The sequence below is a fragment of the Salmo salar genome, chromosome 08 (genome assembly GCF_965601325.2).
Source record: "Salmo salar chromosome 08, fSalSal1, whole genome shotgun sequence".
NCBI lineage: Eukaryota > Metazoa > Chordata > Actinopteri > Salmoniformes > Salmonidae > Salmo > Salmo salar.
In genome coordinates this window covers 26,238,351-26,254,762 of record NC_138298.1, presented here as the reverse complement: position 1 = coordinate 26,254,762, position 16,412 = coordinate 26,238,351, and the positions used below count along the sequence as shown (strand labels likewise).

Below are 16,412 nucleotides of genomic sequence, written 5' to 3'. Positions count from 1 at the left end.
CATACTGTACAGTACTGTGAGGGTTCTAGTTCTCATCAACATGTCTAGTATAATCACTCATACTGTACAGTACTGTGAGGGTTCTAGTTCTCATCAACATGTATAGTATAATCACTCATACTGTACAGTACTGTGAGGGTTCTAGTTCTAATCAACATGTATAGTATAATCACTCATACTGTACAGTACTGTGAGGGTTCTAGTTCTAATCAACATGTATAGTATAATCACTCATACTGTACAGTACTGTGAGGGTTCTAGTTCTCAACAACATGTATAGTATAATCACTCATACTGTACAGTACTGTGAGGGTTCTAGTTCTCAACAACATGTATAGTATAATCACTCATACTGTACAGTACTGTGAGGGTTCTAGTTCTCATCAACATGTGTAGTATAATCACTCATACTGTACAGTACTGTGAGGGTTCGAGTTCTAATCAACATGTATAGTATAATCACTCATACTGTACAGTACTGTGAGGGTTCTAGTTCTCATCAACATGTGTAGTATAATCACTCATACTGTACAGTACTGTGAGGGTTCTAGTTCTCATCAACATGTATAGTATAATCACTCATACTGTACAGTACTGTGAGGGTTCTAGTTCTAATCAACATGTATAGTATAATCACTCATACTGTACAGTACTGTGAGGGTTCTAGTTCTCACCAACATGTATAATCACTCATACTGTACAGTACTGTGAGGGTTCTAGTTCTCATCAACATGTCTAGTATAATCACTCATACTGTACAGTACTGTGAGGGTTCTAGTTCTCATCAACATGTATAGTATAATCACTCATACTGTACAGTACTGTAAGGGTTCTAGTTCTCATCAACATGTATAGTGTAATCACTCATACTGTACAGTACTGTGAGGGTTCTAGTTCTCATCAACATGTATAATCACTCATACTGTACAGTACTGTGAGGGTTCTAGTTCTCATCAGCATGTATAGTACAATCACTCATACTGTACAGTACTGTGAGGGTTCTAGTTCTCATCAACATGTATAGTATAATCACTCATACTGTACAGTACTGTGAGGGTTCTAGTTCTCATCAACATGTATAATCACTCATACTGTACAGTACTGTGAGGGTTCTAGTTCTAATCAACATGTATAGTATAATCACTCATACTGTACAGTACTGTGAGGGTTCTAGTTCTCATCAACATGTCTAGTATAATCATTCATACTGTACAGTACTGTGAGGGTTCTAGTTCTCATCAACATGTATAGTATAATCACTCATACTGTACAGTACTGTGAGGGTTCTAGTTCTCATCAACATGTATAGTATAATCACATTCTGTACAGTACTGTGAGGGTTCTAGTTCTCATCAACATGTATAATCACTCATACTGTACAGTACTGTGAGGGTTCTAGTTCTAATCAACATGTATAGTATAATCACTCATACTGTACAGTACTGTGAGGGTTCTAGTTCTCATCAACATGTCTAGTATAATCACATACTGTACAGTACTGTGAGGGTTCTAGTTCTCATCAACATGTCTAGTATAATCACTCATACTGTACAGTACTGTGAGGGTTGTAGTTCTCATCAACATGTATAGTATAATCACTCATACTGTACAGTACTGTGAGGGTTCTAGTTCTCATCAACATGTATAGTATAATCACTCATACTGTACAGTACTGTGAGGGTTCTAGTTCTCATCAGCATGTCTAGTATAATCACTCATACTGTACAGTACTGTGAGGGTTCTAGTTCTCATCAACATGTCTAGTATAATCACTCATACTGTACAGTACTGTGAGGGTTCTAGTTCTCATCAACATGTATAGTATAATCACTCATACTGTACAGTACTGTGAGGGTTCTAGTTCTCATCAACATGTATAATCACTCATACTGTACAGTACTGTGAGGGTTCTAGTTCTCATCAACATGTCTAGTATAATCACTCATACTGTACAGTACTGTGAGGGTTCTAGTTCTCATCAACATGTCTAGTATAATCACATACTGTACAGTACTGTGAGGGTCCTAGTTCTCATCAATATGTCTAGTATAATCACTCATACTGTACAGTACTGTGAGGGTTCTAGTTCTCATCAGCATGTATAGTATAATCACTCATACTGTACAGTACTGTGAGGGTTCTAGTTCTCATCAACATGTATAATCACTCATACTGTACAGTACTGTGAGGGTTCTAGTTCTCATCGACATGTATAGATCACTCATACTGTACAGTACTGTGAGGGTTCTAGTTCTCATCAACATGTATAGTATAATCACATACTGTACAGTACCGTGAGGGTTCTAGTTCTCCCTCTCTCCTGCATTCTCATCAACATCACATCTTATGTCTTCTCTGGCGATGCATCTTGGAAAGTATCTTCTGGAATGTCTAGTCCAACCCTGGCAGTCTTTAGGAGAAGTGTCTCCACACCCTGCATTCATGGCATCCAGTAAGGACATCTGGTCATGTGGATGGTGGTCATAAACCTTCCACCTCCACGCAGAGAAAAACTCCTCTATGGGGTTTAGGAAGGGGGAGTATGGAGGCAGGAATAGTACTGACATCCTGGGATGTGCAGCAAACCAGTCTGTGACTGCAGCAGAGTGGTGGAATGCCACATTATCCCACACAACAACGAAGGTAGGGGAGTTTCTTGCCCCGCTCTCCTCCGCTGGCACAAGTCCATTATGCAGATCATCAAGAAAAGAACTGACCTTCTCTGTATTGTAGGGGCCAATGAGTGGTTTGTGTAACAGCAAACCATCATTGGACAGTGTTGCACACATTGTGATGTTAGCTCCTCTCTGGCCTGGGACATCCACGGTTGCTCTCTGTCCAATCACATTTCTTCCCCTGCGGCGTGTTTTTGCCAGGTTGAATCCAGCTTCATCCACAAAGATGAATGTATGTGCAGTTTGCCTGGCTTCCATCTTCATTACTCTCTAAAATACAGTAAATCCACAGTTTTACAGTACTTTACATTATGCATAGCTGTGTATGTACCCTGTTTGGTTATTGAACAGACATCTTACCTGGACATATTGATACCGGACTTCTTTCACAAGTTCACCGTTTCTCTCAAAGGGTCCATGTACAACTGCTTCATCCTTATTTTTGGTTTCTCTAGGACTCTTGCAATTGTCATTGTGCTGACCGTATTCACATTCCCAAAAGTGAAATTGTCTGCCAGGACTCTGTCCCGAATTTCCCACAGTTTAATTGCATTGTTGCCAATTACCATGGCAACAATGGCAATTTCCTGTGCATCTGATAATATTCTGCCTCTCCCTCCTGTGGGAGGCAACCTTTGGATCCTACTGAAAAACACAAACCAATCAATATATTTCAAAATGTAAAAATGTGAACATACTGTATTGTACTGTAATATGTAGTTCAATTATCATTGAAGGATGCACATCTCACCTGTTGTTTTGCCAGAAAATTCATACTATTGATGCAACTGTTGAACGCTGCAGATTTGGTTGCACCCTTCATCCGGCCTCTCTCAAAGAGAGACCAAGGTTTACAACATGGTCAATAATTGTGGCCCTTATCTCATCAGAGGCCACCTCTCTTGGTCTTCCTCTCCTTTGTCCTCCATGCATTCTCCCTCTCCCTGCCACTCTTCTTTCCCCACCAACCTGTCTTCCTTGATCCATGTTTCCAAATTAAATCATTCCGAAGCTGTCCTCTTTTGTCTGTTTGGTAATGAGACTAAAAACAGGGCACCTGGGTAGGCTTTCAGCTGAAACTGCAATCAGCTGTCTTTGGATTTTTTTTATTTTAAATTTCCTTTTTTTTCACCTTTATTTAACCAGGTAGGCTAGTTGAGAACAAGTTCTCATTTACAACTGTGACCTGGCCAAGATAAAGCAAAGCAGTGCGACACAAACAACAACACAGAGTTACACATGGAATAAACAAGCGTACAGTAAATGGCACAATAGAAAAAAGAAGTCTATATACAGTGTGTGCAAATGGCGTGAGGAGGTAGGCAATAAATAGGCCACAGTAGCGAAATAATTACAATTTTAGCAGATTAACACTGGAGTAGAGATAATGGTGTGCATAAATGAGCAGATGATGATGTGCAAGTAGAGATAATGGTGTGCAAAAGAGCAGAAAAGTAAATAAAAACAATTTGGGGATGAGGTAGGTAGATTGGGTAGGCTATTTACAGATGGACTATGTACAGCTGCAGTGATCGGTTAGCTGCTCAGATAGCTGATGTTTAAAGTTAGTGAGGAAAATATAAGTCTCCAGCTTCAGTGATTTTTGCAATTCGTTCCAGTCACTGGCAGTAGAGAACTGGAAGGAAAGGTGGCCAAAGCAGGTGTTGGCTTTGCAGTGAGATATACCTGCTGGAGCGTGTGCTACGGGTGGGTGTTGTTATCGTGACCAGTGAGCTGAGATAAGGCAGAGCTTTACCTAGCATAGACATATAGATGACCTGGAGCCAGTAGGTTTGGCGACGAATATGTAGCGAGGGCCAGCCGACTAGAGCATACAGGTCGCAGTGGTGGGTGGTATATGGGGCTTTGGTAACAAAACAGATGGCACTGTGATAGACTGCATCCAGTTTGCTGAGTAGGGTATTGGAAGCTATTTTGTAGATGACATCGCCGAAGTCGAGGATCGGTAGTATAGTCAGTTTTACTAGGGTAAGTTTGGCGGCGTGAGTGAAGGAGGCTTTGTTGCGAAATAGAAAGCCGATTCTAGATTTGATTTTGGATTGGAGATGTTTAATATGAGTCTGGAAGGAGAGTTTACAGTCTAGCCAGACACCTAGGTATTTGTAGTTGTCCACATATTCTAGGTCAGAACCGTCCAGGGTAGTGATGCTAGTCGGGTGGGCGGGTGCGGGCAGCAAACGGTTGAAAAGCATGCATTTGGTTTTACTAGCGTTTAAGAGCAGTTGGAGGCCACGGAAGGAGTGTTGTATAGCATTGAAGCACGTTTGGAGGTTAGTTAACACAGTGTCCAAAGAAGGGCCAGATGTGTACCGAATGGTGTCGTCTGCGTAGAGGTGGATCAGGGAATCACTGAGGAGCTGTTGGCCCGGGGCTGGGGTAGCCAGGAGGAAAGCATAGAGAAATGCTTGTTGAAATTTCCGATTATCATGGATTTATCGGTGGTGACCGTGTTACCTAGCCTCAGAGCAGTGGGCAGCTGGGAGGAGGTGCTCTTGTTCTCCATGGACTTTACAGTGTCCCAAAACTTTTTGGAATTAGAGCTACAGGATGCAAATTTCTGTTTGAAAAAGCTAACCTTTGCTTTATTGACTGACTGCGTGTATTGGTTCTTGACTTCCCTGAACAGTTGCATATCGCGGGGACTATTCGATGCTATTGCAGTCCGCCACAGGATGTTTTTGTGCTGGTGGAGGGCAGTCAGGTCTGGAGTGAACCAAGGGCTATATCTGTTCTTAGTTCTACATTTTTTGAAAGGGGCATGCTTATTTAAGATGGTGAGGAAATTACTTTTAAAGAACGACCAGGCATCCTCGACTGACGGGATGAGGTCAATATCCTTCCAGGATACCCTGGCCAGGTCGATTAGAAAGGCCTGCTCGCAGAAGTGTTTTAGGGAGCATTTGACAGTGATGAGGGGTGGTCGTTTGTCTGCGGACCCATAGCGGATGCAGGCAATGAGGCAGTGATCACTGAGATCCTGATTGAAAACAGCAGAGGTGTATTTGGAGGGCAAGTTGGTCAGGATAATATCTATGAGGGTGCCCATGTTTACGGATTTAGGGTTGTACCTGGTGGGTTCCTTGATGATTTGTGTGAGATTGAGGGAATCTAGCTTGGCTTGTAGGACTGCCGGGGTATTCTGCTGAGATTTTCTATATGTTTCAATCTGGTTAATGCACAACATTTGCCATCCTTCTGTTTTGAATGTGTTTTTAACAGTTTTGGAAACAGTGTGTTAGCATTTGAAAACATGTGCTTCAAATATATAGTTTTGCAGGTGGTGGAGTATGAATGAGAAAAGAGTTAATGGATTTCGGAGAATGTGGTCATTGATGCATTTTGTGTGAAAGCAATGAAAAAGGATTCACAGTTTGGTCCACAAACACTTCTGTTTCGCTGACTGTGTGAAGAGTTTTGACAATGTAACTTCAGTTTTGACCAATGCATGTTAGCAATTGAAAAAAACCTGTACATTTACATATCTACCTCCGATGACCTCGTCCACCTGCACTTGGACTCGGTACTGGTACCCTGTGTATATAGCCAAGTTATCGTTACTCATTGTGGATCTATTATTACTTTTATTATTAGCAGTCTTACTTTTCTACCTTTTCTCTCTCTGCATTGTTGGGAACACGTCCCATTAGTAAGCATTTCACTCTTAGCCTGCACTTCTACCAAGCAAGTGACGAAACATTTGGTTTGGGACTAATAGATTCAACTTAATTAAGTTGATTTAATTTATAATGGAATAGATTCAACTTAATTAAGTTGATTTAATTTATAATGGAATAGATTCAACTTAATTAAGTTGATTTAATTTTAAATGGAATAGATTCAACTTAATGATATTTATTTAATTTATAATGGAATAGATTCAACTTAATGATGTTTATTTAATTTATAATGGAATAGATTCAACTTAATGAAGTTTATTTAATTTATAATGGAATAGATTCAACTTAATTAAGTTTATTTAATTTACAATGGAATAGGTTAAACAATTTGTTTGAGAAACAGAGGGTTCGAGCTCATTTATTCACCTATATACAATACACACTCTGTGGCCAATTTATTAGGTACACCACCCTATTCACCAAAAGGGTTCGCTCCTACTGAGTGTATGACTGATGGTCTGTAAAGGTCCAGGGGAAACCGTACTGAAGCCGAGGCATAGTTGAGTTTATTCACCTATGTACAATATAGCAGGGGTACACTTTTACCCTAGGAGGTCTGGAGCTTGCTGCTTTTCTGTTCTAACTGATAACTAATTGCACCCACCTGGTGTCCCAGGTCTAAATCAGTCCCTGATTAGAGAGGAACATTAAAAAATTGCAGTGGAGCTGGCTTCGAGATCCAGAGTTGAAGGCAAAATAGGATCGATCAATATACAATATAGGTGAATTAATGAGAAGTATTCAGCCTTTGTACTTTCATTACATGTATGACATGAGACTGTAATAAAACTTGGTCCACATATTGAAGACACTGGGGACTTGAGAGTGAAAATGTAAGAGAACTAATAACACTTCTTGTCTTCTCTCATAGACAGACTATCTGGCCTTATTTTAAATAGTCCTGTAAGGAAATGTGCTGCGTTAGATAAGCATTCAGGGAGGGCCATCCAAAGCTTCCCGAGGCCCAGCCACAAGGGGACCATGCAGGCTTTCAGGAGCTTTAAATTAGGTACTGAAATTATGCCTTGGCTTCAGTACGGTTTCTCCTGGACCTCTAGAGGTTACCCGTCATTTTGAGAGAGAGAGAGAGAGAGAGAGAGAGAGAGAGAGAGAGACTGCATGAGTGCGCTGGCGAGTGCAAAGGGATTTGATTCGTTCCAATAAACCCCAGTATGTGTCTCTCTTGTTGTGTGTTTGTGGGAAGGTTTTGTATTCCAGTCCTAGAGCAGAACAGCTTTTCTTTCATCCCAATCATTGCACTGTAAACAATATTGTGCCCCTTTTACTTTAAAAAATGTAGGTAACTATTTGCATCAGCTTTTTAAGTAAATCCAACAAGGAGGATCTTTTAAGTATAATATACTTCGCTTTTAGTGTATTACAAGCTCAAAAATATGAAGTGCAAACAGCTAACTGGATTTTAAAAAATCCTTTCATTCAACTTAATTTTATCAGCTTCAGAATTGAATTTTTTTGTCGTTGACCTGCTTAAATCCTTCAAGTCCTAGAACTAATGTTATAAGTTTGATATCATTAATGTAATCCGTTACAGAACTAATATTGTATGTTTAATTTGCTGAATCTGTCACAGGCGTCGAAAGGATTAGACCAAGGCGCAGCGTGTATAGTGCTCATACTTAACTTATTATATGAGAACACTTAAACAAAATAACCAAACGACCAACAGTTCCATCGGGTACAGCAACTAAACGGAAAACAACCACCCACAAAACCCAAAGGAAAACAGGCTGCCTAAGTATGGCTTCCAATCAGAGACAACGAAAGACACCTGCCTCTGATTGGAAACCATACTTTTCACCCTTTTCACTGGTCAGGACGTGACAGAATTTACTAAGTATCGGAATTGATATTCTATGTTTTATCTACAAATGTTTTTTGCTCAGTTACTTATGGTACTCAGGTTAGTAAAATGTATTTACATTGGGTTCCTACTCCTCAAATATATACTCAGAACTATACTTAAAAAGCTGATGCAAATAGTTACCTCAATATACTTGGGATAATTTACACAAAAATATTATTTCTATACAAGGGAATATGCAAAAAGAAACAACAGTGTTCAACTTCAAACTTCCACACCTTTATTTTGAATAAAATAAATGTTATAATTTTATAATTTCTTTAAACTTCAATCTGAAATGGCCTCTTATACCCTATTCCTTAGGCATTTGTATTTTGTAATCTGTAAGCATTCTGGGTATAACTCCACCTTGCCTCCGTAGGTAAAGTTACATCCAGATAGCTTGCACCTGACTACAAATCATTTTAGATCTTTACAACTGTATAAAGTTTAGGTGATAGTTGGGATTAGCACTTTAACCTCACATCTTGTACAGTTTGGCAAGAATGTCCTGGTGGTCTGTGTGCCCCTTAACAATAAAGCAATATTTTAACAGAAACGTAAATTAACGATTTGTCTTAATAGACTTTACACAAAGCACAATATGAACCTTAGCTCAAATACAACCTCATTCAGATTGTTTTAGATTAATCAAAACATGGGTTTTCAAAACATACATTTCACATTTGTTACAAAATATATGCCAAATTCTCCCTTAAACCTGACTGCATATCCACCTTGCCTCCTTAGGTAAAGTTACATCCAGATATCTTGCACCTGACAAATAATCTCAGATATCCACTAGTGCATATGGAGTAAGTTTTAAAACAAAGCTGTTTTTTAAACAGGAATGGACAATGTCTCTTATGACTTCACCTGACAAAGAGCATCATGTAAACTGTAGCTCCTATACCACCTAGCAACTAGCTGTTCAGTTTACTGAGGAGGGTTTAGACCACAGTTTGTGAGTGGCCCTTTGAGAGTTCTCATAGATCTCTTTAGATATCTCTGAAAACAAGTAACTTCATCTTTAGACCTTGGACCCGTGGGGAGGTCCTGAGATCATCGAGTTCCAAGAATACGTTTTGGAACACCTCAAAGGTATATTTCAGTTCTTTGGGGTGCCATAGATTTAAGCCATAGATGAGGCCCATAAGTAACGTACATGACCGTAACACTGGGAATACCAGCCAGGACCTCTGCTCCTTTGATGCAGATCCCCATGCTCTATATTCTGGTGCAGATCCTTCACAGTGAACACCTTCATCACATGCTGAACGAGGTCCTCTCGGATCATGGTGTCGTCGGCATCCTGAGTGAAACAATGAAGAAATAACAGACTAGGCTACTAGATTTCGTCGAAAATATGTGTAGACAGATCCAAGCTACATTCCAAGTTATAATTTGGTCCTTACCTGCTGCATGGCCATTCCAGAGGAGAAATATCAAGGCGAGGTCCGTTGAGCTGTTCCCAAGCACGATTTAAATTCAGAACTAGACCTAGCATGTCAGTCCAACATAATAATCATAATTTGAATATCATATTTTTAAGTTGTTGGTTGTTACTTGGAAATATTCATTCACATTTTGCAGCATATTACCTTGGATTTTTATTTGCAAATGCCAGTCTTTTACAACACATATAAATGAAGTATTATATTCAAAAATGTTAGTAAAACCAGAAATCTATTATTTTAAGTAAAAATCATTGATTTTCTTTTGCAATATGTACTAAGCCCGTGGGCCAATTTTTACAGTGTGGAGAGCAGAAGCCCCTTAGAAGTGGAATAGCTCTTATTGTAGGTCAGAGTCAACGCGAGCTGACACTCTAATACAAGACAATGTTTAGGATGCGTCCCCGAAGGGGAAGTGATGCGCAAGGAAGCTCTCCAAGAACTCTGATGAAAGTCAATGCGTTGATTTCAGACCCTGACAAGGCATTGCTTCTACGTTGCCTCTGAAAGGTCAAAAGATTTTCCCGGCAGAGAGGGCATACAAACAAACTCGTATCTATGTTTCCTCATTTGTTCATTTCTATACGTCCCTCCAGCTCTTTTTCTTTTCTCTCTAAACATTGTTGGCACGGAAGGTTGAGTGAGAGAATATTAAAACCTTCCCTGAGAATGTTTTCAGTGGCCATCCATCATGTGGAGGAGGGAGTATTATACTGTTCACTATAACCTTGTGCCATGGATGGGATGTGAGCCCTAATGGCCAACTCCACCAGTTAACCTCGCTGCGCTGGGCGATACAATATTATCAGCTTGACTTCTACTGAAGGACTCGGCAGAACACTGTCACATACACACACACACACACAGACAGACATGTAGACAATCACGCTTACACACACATACACACACACACTCTCACACACACGACATGGATGGGGAAATATGTCATTATAACGCAACATGGGAATCCAATTTAACAGAGAAGGACATCATTATCCGAGTGCAGGCCTCTGTTACTACAGAATTCACCATCATTCACATCCCGGAGGAGTGGCTTCATTATCCTAAAGTCGCCTGCTTCCCGCCAGGATTCCTGAATACCTTCGGTGTTCCCACCACTGTCGACACTAAGCTCCGCCACTGCCACGCTAATCAGACTGAGAAATGTAATTTACGGCGTGTCTGGTAAGCTAATAGAAGTGACTTTGGCTGCTAGGTATGTGGTTAGCGTAGCTCTCTCTCGCTCTCTTCCTCAACCTCTCTCTCTTTTTCTCTCCGTACCTACAAGGCTCTCAGGTAGACTGCATTAGTGTGTTAGCGGCGCCGTGGCACCTAGCCAAGGGGCCTATTCTTTTTCTGACTTTTGTGTTCCCTCAGATTGAACACCAACCTGCCCGAAAGAGACGTTAATGTCTACAACCTGCCACGTCAAATCAAGGCCCCATGCCTTCGCACGCCGCCACCATCGCTAAACACTGTCAGGGGTGACGGGGCTAGACGAGAGAACAAGGGTCTTTAGCTCAGCGTTGGCTCGTCACATTAATGATTAATTATGAATTATTCAGGAATCATCTTTATGTTTTGACGATTGACGGGGGCCGTACTCCTGCCTGAGCATGTTCCACCCTTGGATAGTTCTGCATAATGTGTTGGTTCCTTTTAATTAAAGAAGCATAATATATATATATATATAGGAACTGCAGGCTGGTGTGTGTTAGTTTATTGGGGAGCTGTTTCCCTGTTTGACTTGCTTAATCACCATGGGTTTGAGCTACAGAACAGTCCTAAGGCTGATTTAACCCATTGAGTCCTGTTTGTTTGTTTGTTTGTGTGTGTGTGTGTGTGTGTGTGTGTGGTGTGTGTGTGTGTGTGTGTGTGTGTGTGTGTGTGTGTGTGTGTGTGTGTGTGTGTGTGTGTGTGTGCCTAAAATACAACTTTTGTTCCTTTGGATGTTTTTCTCTCCCTCCTCTCCTAAACGGTTTCTTCATGGTGACTGAACTGACACTGGTTTTCTCTGCTTCACTGTTTGGACTTATTTTCTCAATTTTGTCTTTCTTTCTCTCTCTCTCTCTCTCTCTCTCTCTCTCTCTCTCTCTCTCTCTCTCTCTCTCTCTCTCTTTCTTTCTTTCTTTCTTTCTTTCTTTCTTTCTTTCTTTCTCTCTTTCTTTCTCTCTCTCTCTCTCTCTCTCTCTCTCGCATTCCTCTCTCTCTCTCTCATTCCTCTCTCTCTCTCTCTCTCCTCTCTCTCGTCTCTCTTTCCTCTCTCTCAATCTCCTCTCTCTTCCACTCTCTTTCCCCACAGGATGGAATGGGTAATCTTCGTGTAACCAAAGAGGGGATCAGGCTAGAGGGTGTTTCGGAGTTTCTGCTCCCTCTCTACGTGAAAGAAATAGAATCCAGAACGGTAAGAGACACAACTCTCCTTATGTCGCTCATATGAAGCATCGTAACACCCTATGACACATCATACATTACCTCATTTGCACACACTGTATATAGACTTTTTCTATTGTATTATTGACTGTATGTTTGTTTATTCCAAGTGTAACTCTGTGTTGTTGTTTTTGTCGTACTGCTTTGCTTTATCTTGGCCAGGTCGCAGTTGTAAATGAGAACTTGTTCTCAACTAGCCTACCTGGTTAAATAAAGGTGAAATAAAATAAATAAATAAAAAATATCCCTCACTAAGCCAGCCCATTCCTCATATCATGGCATACTAAGCGTCAGTGCTTACCCATTGTCATAAAGGAGTAGTATAGCACTATGCAATGCCACATCCCAGAGAAATCGTGTGAGACCTAGTAGAGAAGCTCATCTATCTGGATGCCGGGTCCCATGTAAGGTCCCATATAAGGTCCCATGTAAGGTCCCATGTAAGGTCCCATGTAAGGTCCCATGTAAGGTCCCATGTAAGGTCCCATGTAAGGTCCCATGTAAGGTCTCATGTAAGGTCTCATGTAAGGTCCCATGTAAGGTCCCATGTAAGGTCCCATGTAAGGTTCCATGTAAGGTCCCATGTAAGGTCCCATGTAAGGTTCCATGTAAGGTCCCATGTAAGGTCCCATGTAAGGTCCCATGTAAGGGGCACAGAAGGATCATGGGAATGGACTTGGATGTGTGACAAACGACCAAATGGGCATCCAATGGAAATTCCAATGATAGAAAAATGTGGAGAGAGACAGGGATGTGAAGAGGCACGCTGTTGATAAATATACCCCATGATGCCGCTCCCCTTAACACCATGGACACACACACACACAGACACACACACACACACACACACACACACACACACACACACACACACACACACACACCCTGGCTGCTGTCATGTATAGGTTACTGTGTGTCCCGGGCTATTGGGAAGGCAAGGGAGTCATCACCTTGCATTCTCCACCTTTGCTCAATGTGTGTGTGTGTGTGTGATGGAGGGGTAGGGTTGTAAAGGCAAGTGCACATGCGCATGCTTATTGCTTTACAAGGCAGTATGGTGACGGTGAGAGTGTGTGGAGTGTGTGACCGTCCTGAATACATTACACTGATCTATCCACTCAAAGATCACGCCATTTCTGGGTGACACAGAGGTCAACACTCCATCAGCCCTGACCTTTGAGGTGAAATGATGGATGGTGTTAGATATATTTTATGGGAATATCTTTCTTTGGCTTCCAATTGAAATCCTATGTAGTCGAGATCTTACTTTAGATTTTTTTTGTTTGCCTACTCATTGAAAGCCTACAAGATATCTTCTTGTATAACATCTTTGTTTGCTCTCCTATTAAAAACTTAAATGGAGGAGGCGTATTATTTTTTGAATATCTTTATTTCCCTCCCATTAAAGCCTATGGAGGAAATATCTTCTTTTAGAATATTTTTGTTTGCTCTCCCGTTGAAAGCCTATAGAAGAAATCCAGTCTTTCTGGTTCTTCTTAAGTGTGTGTAACAGAGAAGGCACTAATTGCTGTTGAGGAAGTGACTCTGGCTTGTAGATAACCCCTATGAAGGAGCAGAGCTTCCTGTCAATAAATCAAAGAACTCACTGGCTTCTCTGCCGACTCTTCATCTATCATCAGACAAACAGTATGTTTGTGTGTGTGTCTGTGTGTGTGTGTGTGTGTGTCTGTGTCTGTGTCTGTGTGTCTGTGTGTGTGTGTGTGTGTCTGTGTCTGTGTCTGTGTCTGTGTGTGTGTGTGTGTGTGTGTGTGTGTGTGTGTGTGTGTGTGTGTGTGTGTGTGTGTGTGTGTGTGTGTGTGTGTGTGTGTGTGTGTGTGTGTGTGTGTGTGTGCATATGTTTGTATCTATCCACCACTTGTAATGACACCGTGATCCCTTTCACATCGGGTCTGCACATCAAAGCAAACACTCTTATTTCGAAAAATACACAGGAAACATGCTGAATCTAACAACCCACTTTTCTCCCCTGAGGGCTTGTTGGTGTGTGCCATTTAGTTTATGGCAGTTTTTTGGGTAGTGGGCATGCTTCAGAACTGAGCTAATCTGGGCAGTGTGGTTCCAAGTATTATTGGCTAGCGGTGTTAGCCGTACGATGTTAGCATAGGGCTCCAAATCCCCTGGTGAGACTGGGTCGCTGGCCCAGGATGTATTTGGGCCGTGGTGTATCCGGCCCGGGGTGGTCCTAACCTGATCTGGGCCCACCAACACAGCATGAGTGATTGGGACTGTGGCAGTAACAGGGAGAGAGTGAGGGATGGAGGGAGGGAATTAGGGAGGGAATGAGGAAGGAAATGTATTTTGAATATACGCTGGAAGGGTTTGTTTTTCCAGAGCAGAGCCAAACAAACAGAATGTACAATTTGGTTCGATCGGTTTCGGGTTGATAAATAAACCTGTATGATATATATTTTTTCTTTTTTTGCCGCCAAAACTTTAAAATGCCTCTAGGTTTTTCACACTTGGATTGGAAGCCTGATTGGAGGCGGCGCTCTTAGTAGCCGGGGTCTTTAATGCAGAGAAACACAAATCCGATTTACCTAATTTCTACCAGCATGTTACATGTGCAACGAGAGGAAAAAAATTCTAGACCACCTTTAATCCACACACAGAGATGCGTACAAAGCTCTCCCTCGCCCTCCATTTGGCAAATCTGACCATAACTCTATACTCCTAATTCCTGCCTACAAGCAAAAATTAAAGCAGAAAGTACCAGTGACTCGCTCAATACGGAAGTAGTCAGGTGGCGCGGATGCTAAGCTACAGGACTGTTTTGCTAGCACAGACTGGAATATGTTCCCGAGATTCTTCCGATGGCATTGAGATGTACACCACATCAGTCCATCCATGACGTCATCCCCACAGTGACCATACGTACATACCCCAACCAGAAGCCATGGATTACAAGCAACATCCTAACTGAGCTAAAGGGTAAAGCTGCCGCTTTCAAGGAGCAGGACTCTAACCCGGACACTTATAAGAAATCCCGCTATGCCCTCAGACAAACCATCAAACAGGCAAAGCGTCAATACAGGACTAAGATTGAATCCTACTGCACCGGCTCCGGCGCTCGTCAGATGTGGTAGGGCTTGCAAACTGTTATGGACGACAAAGGGAAGCACAGCCACAATTTGCCCAGTGTGACAGCTTACCAGACAAACTAAAGGACTTCAATGCCCACTTTGAGGCAAGCAACACTGAAGCATGCATGAGAGCACCAGCTGTTCCGGATGGCTGTGTTATCATGCTCTCCATAGCCGATGTGAGTAAGACCTTTAAACAGGTCAACATTCACAAGGCCAGACGGATTACCAGTACATGTACTCCAAGCATGCGCTGACCAACTGGCAAGTGTTTTCACTGACATTTTCAACCTGTCCCTGACTGAGTCTGTAATACCAACATGTTTCAAGCAGACCAGCATAGTCCCTTTGCCTAAGAACACTAAGGTAACCAACCTAAATGACTACCAACTTGTAGCACTCACGTCTGCAGCCATTAAGTGCTTTGAAAGGCTGGTCATGGTTCACATCAACACCATTATCCCAGAAACCCTAGACCTACTCAAGTTTGCATACCGCCCTAACAGATCCACAGATGATGCAATCTATATTGCCCTCCACACTGCCCTTTCCCACCTGGACAAAAGGAACACCTACGTGAGAAGGCTGTTAATTGACTACAGCTCAGCGTTCAACACCACAGTACCCTCAAAGCTCATCACTAAGGTAAGGACCCTGGGACTAAACACCTCCCTCTGCAACTGGATCCTGGACTTCCTGATGGGCCGCCCCCAGGTGGTAAGGTTAGGTAACATCACATCTGCTATGCTGATCCTCAACACAGGACCCCTCCCTCCTGTACTCCCTGTTCACCCATGACTGCATTGCCAAGTAAGACTCCAACACCATCATTAAGTTTGCCGACGACACAACAGTGGTAGGCCTGATCACTGACAACGATGAGACAGCCTATAGGAAGGAGGTCAGAGACCTGGCGGTGTGGTGCCAGGATAACAACCTCTCCCTCAATGTGATCAAGACAAAGGAGAGCACTCCCCCATTCTCATCGACGGGGCTGTAGTGGAGCATGTTGAGAGCTTGAAGTTCCTTGGTGTCCACATCACCAACGAACTGTCAAGGTCCAAACACACCAAGACAGTCGTGAAGAGGGCACGACAATGCCTATTCCCCCTCAGGAGACTGAAAAGATTTGGCATGGGTCCCCAGATCCTCAAAAATGTCTACAGCTGCACCATCGAGAACATCCTGAC

At 42.0% G+C, this 16,412-nt stretch overlaps 1 protein-coding gene across 1 annotated transcript in view; it reads left to right on the top strand.

Moving 5' to 3' along the window:
* The window catches only part of LOC106602171 (zeta-sarcoglycan), a 344,550-nt gene that overhangs the window by 245,503 nt on the left and 82,635 nt on the right, over nucleotides 1-16,412 (top strand). Inside the window, exon 3 of the mRNA XM_045722923.2 lies at nucleotides 11,991-12,092. Within this exon, the coding sequence (XP_045578879.1) occupies nucleotides 11,991-12,092 (102 nt within the window). The remainder of the gene's footprint in view (nucleotides 1-11,990; nucleotides 12,093-16,412) is intronic.